At 44.3% G+C, this 13,099-nt stretch overlaps 1 protein-coding gene across 1 annotated transcript in view; it reads right to left on the bottom strand.

Annotated features, from left to right (window-relative positions):
* Positions 1 to 13,099, bottom strand: part of GNAO1 (G protein subunit alpha o1) — a 161,255-nt gene that overhangs the window by 66,690 nt on the left and 81,466 nt on the right. The window contains exon 2 of the mRNA XM_008051602.2: positions 7,481 to 7,622. Within this exon, the coding sequence (XP_008049793.1) occupies positions 7,481 to 7,622 (142 nt within the window). The remainder of the gene's footprint in view (positions 1 to 7,480; positions 7,623 to 13,099) is intronic.

Genomic DNA, 13,099 nt, shown 5'->3' with positions numbered 1-13,099 from the left:
ATCAAAATTGATGAGTTCAAAAACTGTTTTGAGCAATGGAGAAAGCATTTCGATAGGTGTATTACATCCAATTGAGAGTACTTAGAAGGTGTCTGAAGTTTAAACATGTAAAAATAAAAATACTTTTAAAAATAAATACCTTGTGACGTTTTGGGGGCCCCCCTTATATCTCCAGGCCCCAGGGAACTCAGGCAGACACAGGCCAGATAGCATCCTTGTTTATGTCTGTTTCAGAATTCACGCAAACCACAAGGTGAACAGCACTGCATTGTGGAGATAGTACCACAATATTTCTATGATTGAAAAAAAGATAGTGTTCTGAGCTGCACTGTGTGACTTAAATGTCAAGATTTCTTTTCCAGAGGAGATCCAATGACATTCTGAAAATGAAGTGTGAAATCTGATTCTGCCTCCCCGAAGAGCTCCTGTGATCTCTAGGGGGGGACTGCGCTAATGAAGCCCCCCGGTGGAAGAGAAGAGCAGGACAGCAATTCCAGTCAGTGCTGATCTTTCCTCCTGCTGAGGTTAGTGACCTCGGGAGGCCAAGTAAGAGTCTGTGTCTTCATTTCTAACCTGAAAAATGCAGATAAAACCCTGCCCACTCCTCGCTAGGTTGTTGTGAGGATAATTCATCAATACTTTATCAACAGTAATAATTTTATTTCATTTTTATTTATTTATTTATTGAGTTGGAGTCTCACTCTGTCACTCAGACTGGAGTGCAGTGGCCGCTCCCGGCCACTGCAGCCTCGACCTGCTGGGCTCCGGCGATCCTTCCGCCTCAGCCTTCTGAGTAGCTGGAATTACAGGTGCGTGCTACCACGCCCGGCTAATTTTTGATTTTATTGTAGAGATGAGGTCTCGCCTGCCTAGGCGGGTCTCGAACCCGCGGGCTCGGGCAATCCACTCACCTCAACCTCCCAAAGGCGTGGGATTACAGGCTGAGCCACAGAGCCTGGCTAACTTTAATAATTTTAAACAAATAATGAGAACAATAGCTGACACTGCTGAGAACTTGCTGTGCGTTGGGTACTGTCCTACAAGTCACATGCGTTATTTCCTCTGTTCTTACACCAGATATGAAGGAGGAAGGCATTAAGTTCATGACTATTTTATAGCCCAAAACACAGAGGCTTGGAGAGGTCAAATAATTTACCTAGGGCCAGCTAGCTGGTAGTTGAGCAGAAGTTTGAACAGGCATTGTGCTACACAAATAGGATCTGTATACTGTCCTCAAGGAACTGATGATCAAGTGAGAGAAACAGGCATATGCACAAATAATGAAAATAAGAGTATTTTCAACTGAATAAAGCCTCATACAAGTTCAAGGCATGACCTCTCTACCAGTCCATTGGTTTATGATATATTTTACATATGCAATAATATACATGCATATACACATTTTATATGTGTGTATACATATATATGAGTTTATATATGTGAGTGATGAAATTTATTAGCATAGGATTGCCCAGACTTTCCCCATCACCCCATTGGTCAAAGTGAACCTTCCAATCCTATAATTGTCCAGTTTTCCCAGTTCTTTTTTCCAGTGTCAGAGTTTAGTCCAATTCTGCCAGACAAGTTCCTCTGCTTCTGTGATGCAGATTCAGGTCCAGGGTTAAGAAGAAGGTGCAAACTAAACTCAAAAGGTTAAGACAGTTTACATAATAATAGCTGGGAGTGAGAAGAGGGGAGAAAGAGAGGGAAGGTGGGGGGAAGAGAGGTGGAAAGGGAGGAAGACAGACAGTAAGGAAGAGATGGAGAAAGGGAGAGGCAGACAGGAACCCCTTTGGTGGGAGAGACAGAAGGGAAGATAGGGCAAGAGAAAAAAAGCCTTGCAGACTGGGCTGGAGGAGAAGGTCTCTGAAGAATCTGGAGGAGATGGCAGTTCAAGGGAGAGTGGGTGGGATAGAGATCAGGAAGTCAACCAAGAATATATGAAAAAAGAGGGGGAACTGTCTTTCGGGTTACTTTTTCATGAGGCTTCGGAGAAATAATCTTTTAATGATTTGTTTTGTCAGCTTTTTTGTGCCTATTTATTTATTTATTTGTGCATTTGTTTAGAGATGGGAGTCTTACTCCTTCATCTCAGCTGGAGTACAGTGGCATGATGGCGGCTCACCGCAGCCTCAAGTAGCTGGGACTACAGGGGTGTGCCACCACGCCTGGCTAATTTTTTTAGTTTTTGTAAAGGGGGGGTCTCACTATGTTGCCTAAGTTGTTCTTGAACTCCTGGGCTCAAGCAATCCTCCTGCCTTGGCCTCCCAAGTGCTGGAATTATAGGCATGAGCCACCACCTGGCCCTGTGCCTGTTTGTATAGGACTCTGCTCTGGCTCTGAACCACATGGACTACAGTTTTATTAGCATTACATATCTATATTGTATACACATATATTTTGTATTGCATGACCTTGGGCATGTCATTCAGCCTCTGTGTGCCTCATTTTTTAAAATTTATAAAAGGAGGACAACAATAATACAACGGCACAGGTGGTTGTTAGGATTAAATAATTATAACATTAAGTAATGTTTATTAAATAATAATGTAAATTGTTTAAAACGGGCCCTGGAACATAGTAAATTGAAAGCCACTATGATCCTGGAGTCAGTAATTCCTGGAGCTTTAGTTCTGTGAATCCATCTATTTGCTGCTGACCCCTCCAGCAGAATCACCATATTAGACCCGGCTTAGCACCACCTCCTGGTGGAGCCCTGGAGTCTCAGTTTCTTTATCCTCATCCTTTTGCCCAATAGCTAATCAATCACCAGGTTCCTTTCTTTCCCTCATTTTGCTACCTTTTCCTTCTGACCCCTCAGCTAGATCCTCTCACCTCATTCATGGCCCACTGCTGTAGCTTACTATCTTAAGTCTCTCTCTTCCCCCAGTCCACTCTGTATATGCCATCATAATTTCCTAAAATCTCACCTTCAACCCGTCCCTCGCCATGGCTGTCTACTGCCAACAGGATAAATTCCTTGGCATGCCTTACAGGGCCCATCAATCTGGACCCAACTGTACCTTCCAACTGCCTCACAACTTGCTCAGATCCGAATCCTCTGTTCTGGCCACTAGCCTCCTCTGCCAATCAAATCTCCCTCAGTCATTCCAACCTCTGCCTTTACTTCCTTCTTTTCTGTCTCCAAGTGCCTTTCCTCACCCTCACCTGCACCTGTCAAACCATATCTGTGCTTTAAGGACAGCTCCAGCCTCATTGCCTCTAAGAAGCTTTCTGTGACCACCTGGCGGAAGGGCTGTGCTCACTTGGCCTGTGAGCTCCACCTTGCCAAGAAGATGGCCAGCTCCTTAAAGGCCCCAACTCACAAGCCTTTGAATCTTTACATAGGCTTAGCACCAAGCCTACACATAATAGACACTCATTCAACATCTCTTCATTCAGTGAAGTTATAGGCACTTTTTTTTCTCTAAGAACTGGGAAAATTAGAAATATTCCGTTAAAGGAATGAGTTTTGAAGACCTACTAAGAACTAAGCACTGTGCTGGTTGCTGGAGTGAAGAGGTAATCCAAACATAAATGACACAAGCCTTGATCAGAAGACCTTAAATTATGAAGGGGTTCTTAGCCTAGCTCTTGTGGGCTTCCAGGGGCCAGAACCTCCTGTCACTGCATGCAGTATTTCCTAGAGGTGTGCATGTGTACCTCGTTCTGGAGGGAAGGCTCATAGCTTTCATTAACTGCTCAAATGGACTCTGACCACCTTAAAATGCAAGGCCCACTGCTCTAAGGAAAGACTCACAATCAGTTAATTTATATCCCAGTGCATGAGATAAAGGCTTATGGAAAAAAACACTAAACTGAGTTTCTCTGGGGGAAGGAACAAAGGTTTCATGAACATGATGGAGCTTAGCTGACCCTTACTGAGTGGAGCAGTTCAGTGGAAAAGAGGAGAGAAAGGTGCTAGAGGCAGAGAACATGATCTGAGCAAAGACCTAGAGGCTTGAGAGTGTGGGGCGTCTGATGAGGCTGGGAATGGGGGATGGAAACCAAAGAACGATGGGAGGAGGTAGCTGCTGTTTATTCTGTGTGGAAGCTCTTTCAGGCTTGTTCTCACACATAATCATGTGGCCTCAACTGAGTCCATACCACAGAGAGGCCAAGGGAGAAACCACTGGAGGCCAGGGCAGGTGGTGAATCAGCTGCCAGGAGAAGCTAATTATTCTAGTGGCTGAGACTGAGGTATAGCAAGGAACCTTTCAGATGCGTTTCTGTATGGACAGTGCAAGGCTGGCTGGCCCAAGCAGGTGCTGGGTGTGGAGCTCTCTTCCTCCAGATGGCCCCAGATGGGTGGGAGAGTGGTAAAGAGAGATGAAGACGGCAAGAGAGGGAAAGAGATCTTTATTATTTAGAGACCAAAACACCAGTCTGGGTCTGTGCTGCATGACGTGGTTCCCCCACATCCAGTGGCAGATACCCTAGGTGGGCAACTGCTAGGGATCCGAGAGAGGAAAAGACTTGGAGACCCAGTCCTGAGGTCAGGGTATCTGGGTATCAGCAGCTGAGTGGCTGCAGGCAGCTCAGGCTGAACAGAGCTTTATCTTCTACGCCTCCCTCAGGGCCTGAGGGGCTTATCTGGAACCTTCTGACCCCCTCATCCTCCTATGGCTATTCATCCTGAAGTAGCTTCTGCCCCCACCCTCAGATCAGTCTCTCCTATCACCCTGTTCTACTTTCTTCACTGTCCTCACCACTGAGATTGTGCAGTCATCTACTTGCTCACATGTTTGCTGCCTACATTTTTAGAAAGGAAGCTCCCTGAGAACAAGGAAGGGGGAAGGCTCTCGACTCCCTATGCCAGCAGGTGCTGCAGCCCTTTCAGATCTGGTGTGTCCACTCATCAAGAGGAAAATCGATGAGCACTTCTTCCCGGCTGCACAGTCTGCAAATCCACTCTAGTCTGCTCCCAGGACATAACTTTCTCCAGTTGTTCAGCTTGCTCAGGCCTGAGTCTTGCATCCACTTTACTTTCCTGCTCCTCACAGGTGTAAGAACAAACAGAGGGGTGTCTGAGTGCCTGGGAGGCCTTTGCCAGTCAGGAAGATCATGCCTGATGAGCCTATGCTGCCCCGGGGACGGGTTGGGCACCTGCCATGGTGCCATCAGGCATAATAGCATGGGGCTTGGACTCTTTTGTGTCCAGTGGACTCTTCAGGGAGTCATCACTTTGCTCTCAGTCTCACCTCCACTAGAGCCTTCCCTTTCCTCTTACTTGAGGGCTGACTTGTCCAGGAAATTCCACAGATGACAAACAGCCAGAGAAGGGCCCCTGTTTCCCAGGGGCCTGCAATATAGTCCTTAATATCTCATAGTTCTAGCAATTCCCAAGCAATCATCTCTCTAGTCAGGATAATAAAATGGAAGAAAAAAAAAATCCCATGGGAACAATTACTGTTTTCCAAAAGGGAAGGAGAAAAGCATTCCAAAGTCACACTGACTTGCCTAGGTTATATATGATTAGGACAGCAGATCTTTGGGAAGGAAGAATTGGCTGGGAGGTAGGCATGGCAGTGTACATACACACTCTTGGAAAATCTTGTGTGCTGTGAGCATGTGTGTGTGCATTTGTGTGTGTGGGGGGTGTTCCTTTGGCACAGTGCCTACATCTGGCTAAGATTCAAGCATCATGCTCCCTTCCTTGGCCTAAGGGAGACAGAGAGACCAAGGCCTGTAGCTTTGGCCATGACTGAAGATCAGACCAGGCATTCTCTGCTCTGAGCTTTCATACTCCGTGTAAAGAGCTTAGCACAGTGGCTGGCAGTGAGTAGGTACTCAACGAATGATAATTATTTTTATTCCCACGGTTGCTACTATTATTAATGAATTAAACACTGTGTTCATCTGGGCTAGTTCTGATAATGAGTGGTTCACTGGACTTTATTCCCTGCTGTGCTCTTTCGTGTACCTCCAGCATCTAGCACAATGCACAGCACACTATAAGCCTGCAGTGAGTGTACCCCTCCATTCTCTCCCTCTTTCCACAGGCCCTGGCTTTGTAAGCCAATCCAAAATCGATCTCCCAGGGGAGAAGTGCTTCCTCTGTAGAAATAGCTTCATGACTTAGCCTCCCAGAGGAGCAACAGATGGGTCGAGGACCCCTGGCAGCACCCGGCTTCCCCACCCCAGGCTGACCTGGGATACACTCTCAGTCACCAAATTTCCCAGCACCTGAAGGAGCCAATGCCTGAGCCAGGACAATGCTGCCCCATGGAATTAGGACTTTGTGCATAAAATATTAAATTTTACATTTAAAGTTGTTTGTCACAGATGATTTATCAGATACAGAGATGACCAGGATAATCTTCTTCTGTGAGGGAGATGATTTGTAGCAAAGACAGGACATATATATATAACGTACAATCACATCACACAGTAATCAGAGGTTTTATTTTTATTTTTTGAGTTGGAGTCTCACTCTGTTGCCCAGGCTGGAGTGCAGTGGCATACTCACAGCCACACCAGCTCTGATGATCCCTCCGCCTCAGCCTTCCAAGTAGCTGGAACTACAGGCATGCGCTACCACGTCCAACTCATTTCTTTTATTTATTGTAGAGATGAGGTCTTTCCAAGTTGCCTGGGCTGGTCTCAAACCCACGGCCTCAGGCAATCCACTTGCCTCAGCCTCCCAAAGTGCTGGGATTACAGGCTGAGCCACCGAATCTGGCCAGTAATCAGAGATTAATGTTCTCCATTCAGAGGCTCCAGTGCAGGACCCAGGTGCTTGGAAGCTCTCCCTGCTCTCCTTGTCCATGTTCCAGGTCCCAGAGAGGATCCCTGGGATTCACAGTCCCAACAAGACACATATTGCTGCTTCTAGAAAGAATTCTCGGAGTCTGTTTTCTCTTCTCCCTCTCTCCCACCCTCCATTTATTTAGCTTTGCCAGTGTCACTGTATATAGTTCAGTCTTAACAGTTAATGTAAATGTTTGCAAATAAGAGGCTTTTATATAGTACTTATTCCATTCACCACTTAACAGATGCCTGGAAACTCAACCGAAAAAACAGTCTCTGTTGTAGCACATTGACTTCCTACAGGAAGGAGAGCCCCTTAGGTCCTCAGACTTACCCAGGAGAGGCAGAAAACACATCCCTTGGTGTAAAGGAGGAAAGAAAGTCAAATCAAATGGCTGTCCTAACCGCTACAAGGCAAAGAAAGTTCTCCTAAGGAGGGGAGATGGTGGCCAGGCAAGACTTGCTTTGTTTAACAAAGATGTTTTCTGATCAAGTTAATTGCCCAAGGATAGCCGCTAATACAGTGCTGTGGCAGGCCCAATTTAGAATTGTCGTCAACCCTTCCTCATCTGTGAAATAAACCCTGGAATTCTGTGGCTCTTGCCTTTGTTGGTAACTTTGCTTTGGAAGTTTGCCAGGTCGATGGGTGCAATGGCTTATGTTGGTGGCTTGCAGTGAGGTAACAGAGACAAGGCCTCTCTTTGTTGTGCTCATGGAGTCAGGGGCCTACCTTTCGCTCCTTGTCACCATATTCGATGCCCAAAGTGTCCATGGCCCGGACAATGGCTGCCAGGGACTGGATGGTGTTGCTGTAGACAACAGGCTTATACTGTTTCACATCTTCTCCAGAGAAGCCATCTTCATGGATGATCCTAGAGAAAAACAACATACACCACACCTGATGAGAACACTGTCCTCAGTCAACACAGAGGATATCAAGTATGTGAAGCCCCAGGGGCTTAGCTGGCTAAAGGCTAGGTCCAATTGGATGATGACTTACTGAGTTGCTAGATTAATGCTATAAAATCTGAAGGCAATTATATCTGAATTACTGAAAAACAAAGCATGGAGGTAAACATGCAGTCTTTTCCCATTCCCTATATAAAGGAAGAAATATCAGTCAACAAGGAGTTGACAATACTTAAAAGCACTCAGAACAGGAGGAGCACACACCAAGCACTCAATAAATGTTATTCGTTGGTATTTTAAGCAAAGCAAAGCTTTTAGGTCTAGACTTGTTGAAGATCCCTGCAAGAAGTCTGCAAATGTATGATACATTTTTCTTTCATGGAAAACTCACAGTGCTTTAAAAATGAACACATAACCACCTTCATCCTTGACAACAGAAAAGTCAACAGAAGGGGTTTGCCTACTCTTCCATTCTTGGCTGGGATTTAACCACATGCTGCTCTTATTCTGGTGGATCTGAATAAGGACCCAGAGGACATAAAGGAGGCGTCACAGCTCTCAGAGGCCACTCAACACATCCTCACTACTGCTGAGGATCCAGAAAGCTGGAAGGAAGGGATCACACCAAAACTCTGAAGAATCCTCTTATAACTAAAGTAACCAAAAAAGAGCAAATGAATTTTAAGACCACTATCCAACATTAGTCACCCCCCAATAAACCGTGTAAACTCTTCTGTGGTCACACTTGTAGCCCAAGAATGAATACTACTTGTGACATGTACATATACCAATATCATAGCTGAAACCTCCCTTCCACTTCACCACAGTCTCTTCCCATTCCTTTATTACCCTCATGCAGGAGAAAATTGCTAAAAATTATTCTTTTTTGAAAAGCAGCTTTATTGAGATATAATTCACATGCCATACAATTCACCCACTTAAAGTACACAATTCAATATTTTTAAGTATATTCACAAGGCTGGGCAACTGTCACCACAATCTAATTTTAGAACATTTTTGTCTCCCCCAGAAGGAACCCTGTTCCCAGCAGTTACTCCCCAACTCCAACTCCAACCTTGAGCAACCACTAATCTACATTCTGTTTCTATAAAATTATCCATTCTTGATATTTCATATAAATGGGATCATATAACATATGGTTTCTTTCCCTTAGAATGATGTTTTCAGGATTCATCCATATTGTAGCATGTATCAGTAGCTCATTCCTTTTGATTACTGAATAAGACTCCATTGAATGAATATAATACATTTTATTTATCTAGCCATCAGCTGATGGACACTAATGATTCCCATTGCCAAATTTGACTTGGTGCTGGCGTATGAGTCTTCATCCTGTGCTTCTCTAAGAAACAGATCAGAATGTAGCGTTAAGTAACTTTATCAAGTTTTTGTTGACCTTTATTAGCAATAAGTCCATTTTTTAAAAAAAGGTTTCTTGAGGGCATATATAACCAGTGCAGATGACAAGTGCACTACCTCAGAGAGATCTCAAAAAGAACTGCTAGCTTCCACTATAAACAACCAGAAAACTGGACCAAACATATGAAACAAGTGTTTTCAGGCATTGGAGAACAGCCAGTGCACAACTGTGATCCCTAGAGAAGGGAGACCAAGGAGGTGAGGCCTATGATTGCCTGGGCTTCCATCTGGAGGTGTTTACCAGACCACAGTGCAGAGAGGAAGAACCTGAGCAGAACACAGCAATTTTACAGAGCTGAAGAGGTAGAGATCAGAGTTCAGGAAGGCTGAGGTCGCTAAAACTCAAAGGGCAGAGGACCAGAGAGGAGAAAACTGCAGAGTGAGCTCCAGACATCCGTAGAGGTGTTCCCTGGAGTCTGTGGCTGAAGAGGATGAGATTCCACAAGTAGGCAGGGGACAGTTACTAAAGAAAGAACAACTCTAAGGGCGCTTATAGTTGAACACTTCCCAGAGCTCATTCAAAGCTGAGAGATATTCAAGTTCCAAAGAGCCAGAGTGGAGCGTCCTTGCTGAATGTCTGGGACATTCAGTAGAGACCTCAGAAGGCTCATGCCATAATGACAGGCTGAACAAGCTCTAGAGTCAAGGCTACTTTAAATCTGCCCTTACAAAACTTAAAAACAAACCTTAAAAACAACCAAGCTGACCAATAAGTAACTTAATTACCTGAAAGAATAAAGTCCATTAGTCTTTAAACGAGGACAATGAAATCCAGACACTCAACAATATAATATTCATAATATCAGCATTCAATAAAAAGTCCTGAATATGCAAGATAGCAGGAAAGTGTGACCCATAACTAGGAAAAAAAAGTTAGTCAATAGAAGCATACTCAGAAGTGTCAGATATCACAGAATTAACAAATAAGGATTTTAAAACATATTTATTTTAAATATTTTCAATAAGTTGAAGAAACCATGAGCAGAATGAGGAATGAATGGAAGATATAAAAAAGAACAAAATAGAATATCTAGCGATGAAAATATAATTTTTTTTTTGAGACAGAGTCTCACTCTGTCACCTAGAATGCAGTGGAACAATTCTGGCTCACAGCAGCCCCAACCTCCTGGCCTCTCAAGTGACCTTTCTATCTCCACTTTCTAAGTAGCTGGGACTATAGATGCATGCCACCACGCCCAGTTAATTTTTTTTTGTAGAGCCGAGATCTCACTATATTACCCGAGCCTCCAACTCCTGGGGGTTCAGGTGGTTCTCTTGCCTTGGCTTCCCAAAGTGCTGTGATTATAGGCACAGGCCACTGTGCTCAGCACAAAAATATAATATCTAACATAAAATTTCATGGGATGGGATTAACAGCAGATTAGACACACATAAAAGATTAGTGAATTTGACAAGGTAATAGAAACAATTCAAATCAAAACACAGACAGGAAGAGGGCTGAAAAATGTATTATGATGTTTATAGCACATGTAAAATTATACAACAATAACATGAATATTGAGAGGGACAAAATAAGTATACTGCAGAATGATTCTTATATGTGAAAAATGTAGTATAATACTGCCTAGAAGCAAAGTGTAATAAATCACGATACAAGTTGTAAATGCTAGAGCAACTGCTAAAAAAATCAAACAAACAAACAAAAAATAACTGCCACCTAGACTCCCCCAGAGGGTGGGAACCTCTGGGTAACCTGAGAGGTACAGGTGGGATTTGCTGGTCCCCATGAAATGATATGCTTCACCAGAAGTCAGTGGAATGAGTTTCTCATGCTCCATTTGGACCAGCAGACCCTGCCACTCTCTGGGAATGCTCTCTAGACCCTTGGCTGCCCAAGGAATTTTCCTCTACCTGGGGATGGGACTATCATTTTTTGCACCTATTAGTATCAGTCATCTTTACACCTACCTAATTGGGTAGGAAGGGTAGGTTTTTATTATACCATGTGACAGAAGAGGAAACCGAGGCTGAGAGAGATTAAGCAATTGGTCCAATGTCTCTCAGCAGGCAAGTGCTAGAGCCAGGAACAAGACACAGGTCTCCCAGTTAACAGTCCTTTCTACTACACCTCAATCCATGGGCTAGACTAGGCAGAATACTGCCTCACAGGTCTCAGCATAGTGCTTAGGGTGTCCCAAGATAAAGATGCTTCATTCAAGTTTTCCAGAAATGTTGCCATTTGGGGAATATTGTTCAAATCATGAGTATAGCCCTATAACTTGTTCAAATGGGTTTATATTAGCTTAAAAGAGGCTTCCTGTTTCAGGGTAGACTTTTATATCCCCTCCCACTACTAGGTAATAAGTCAAAACTAGAAAGCTTGGACTATATAGAACAACAGCAAGGAATATGTTTCATAATCCTACCACCCAGAAAAATCACTGAACTGTTTAATGTAAGTCATTCCCCAGCACTTTCTTTTTTTTTTAATTTAATTTTTTTGAGTTGGAGTCTCACTCTGTCACACATACTGGAGTGCAGTGGCCGCTCCCGGCCACCGCAGCCTCGACCTGCCGGGCTCCAGCGATCCTTCTGCCTCAGCCTTCCAAGTAGCCGGAATTACAGGCATGCGCTACCACGCCCAGCTGATTTTTTGATTTATTGTAGAGATGAGGTCTCGCTGCCCAGGCGGGTCTCGAACCCGCGGGCTCAGGCAATCCACTCACCTCAGCTTCCCAAAGGTGCGGGATTACAGGCTGAGTCACCGAGCCGGCTCCCAGCACTTTCTAAAAGCCACATTCCTCCTCTTATTCCCCTCAGCATTGATTTGAGGCAAATATTTTTAAACGTATCAGAAAGGCCCCTTTACTTTCTGTTTCCCATATCATTTCAGAGAGGCAGAGTAAAGCAGTGGTTAGACTAGGTGCCAAACCCTGATGACCTGTGTTCCTGGTAAATGATTTAACTTCTTGGGCCTTGGATTCTTTATCTGCAAGGAGTTGTGAGGAGTACATATTGAGACATCTATCATGCAGTAAGTATATCACAAATGGCAGCTATTAGCGATCATATTCCCATTCTAAAGCCAATCTCCTGCACATAGCACTTCTTCATTTGTAGTACAAAAGTAGGACAATAATGGTAGCTCATGTCTGAAGGTTTACCCTGTGGACTAAGTGCTTTACATGTGTCATTTCAGTGAATCTTCAAGGCAATCCTAGAAGATAAAGATCAATCATTATCTCCTCTGTACAGATGAAGAAACTGAGACTCAGAGAGGTTGGGCCACTTACTTGAGGTAACACAGCTAGTAAGTGGCAGATGCTGAGAGGCAGAGCTATAACTTCTGCCCTGGGTCCCTATGTCCAGAAGGATTTCACACATAAAACAAGTGTCAGAACTCTCCTTATACCACCTGCCCAATGTTCTGACAAGGAAAGGAGGCATCTGGATTGGGGCTGGAGATGCAGCCCTCTAGAGTTCAGTCTTATGTGACAGCTCATCAGGTCTGAGTACTGGAGGTGACAAGACCAGGATTTGGAAATTTGGAGTGAGATTCCATGAAATACCTCAGCAACAGTTAGTGGCATCTCACACGGCAGCAGCCCCAGATGGGCTGGTCTTCATTTATATGGCTGAGTGAAAAGATTGCAGAATTAAGTCCCCAAAACACCATTTGAGCCTCTGGATCCAACCATGCCTGAAGCCAATCATAATCCTACTTTTTTTTAGTGATATGAGCCAAATAACTTTCTTTTATTTTTGCATAAGCTAATTTGATTTGGGTTTCTGCTACTTATAACCAATAGAGATACGACTAGTGCCAGGCTCAGTGGTTCAGCCTGTAATCCCAGCGCTTTGGGAGGTTGAGGTGAGTGGATTGCCTGAGCCCGTGGATTCGAGACTTGCCTGGGCAACTTAGTGAGACTTCATCTCCACGATAAATCAAAAATTAGCCGGGTGTGGTAGTGCGCGCCTATAGTTCCAGCTACTTGGAAGGCTGAGGCGGAAGGATCGCCAGAGACCAGCAGGTTGAGGC

This window comes from Carlito syrichta, unplaced genomic scaffold (assembly GCF_000164805.1).
Source record: "Carlito syrichta isolate Samal-C Ts95f unplaced genomic scaffold, Tarsius_syrichta-2.0.1 Scaffold205434, whole genome shotgun sequence".
NCBI lineage: Eukaryota > Metazoa > Chordata > Mammalia > Primates > Tarsiidae > Carlito > Carlito syrichta.
The sequence above is the reverse complement of the archived record's forward strand: the minus strand, read 5'-3'. Positions and strand labels throughout refer to the sequence as shown.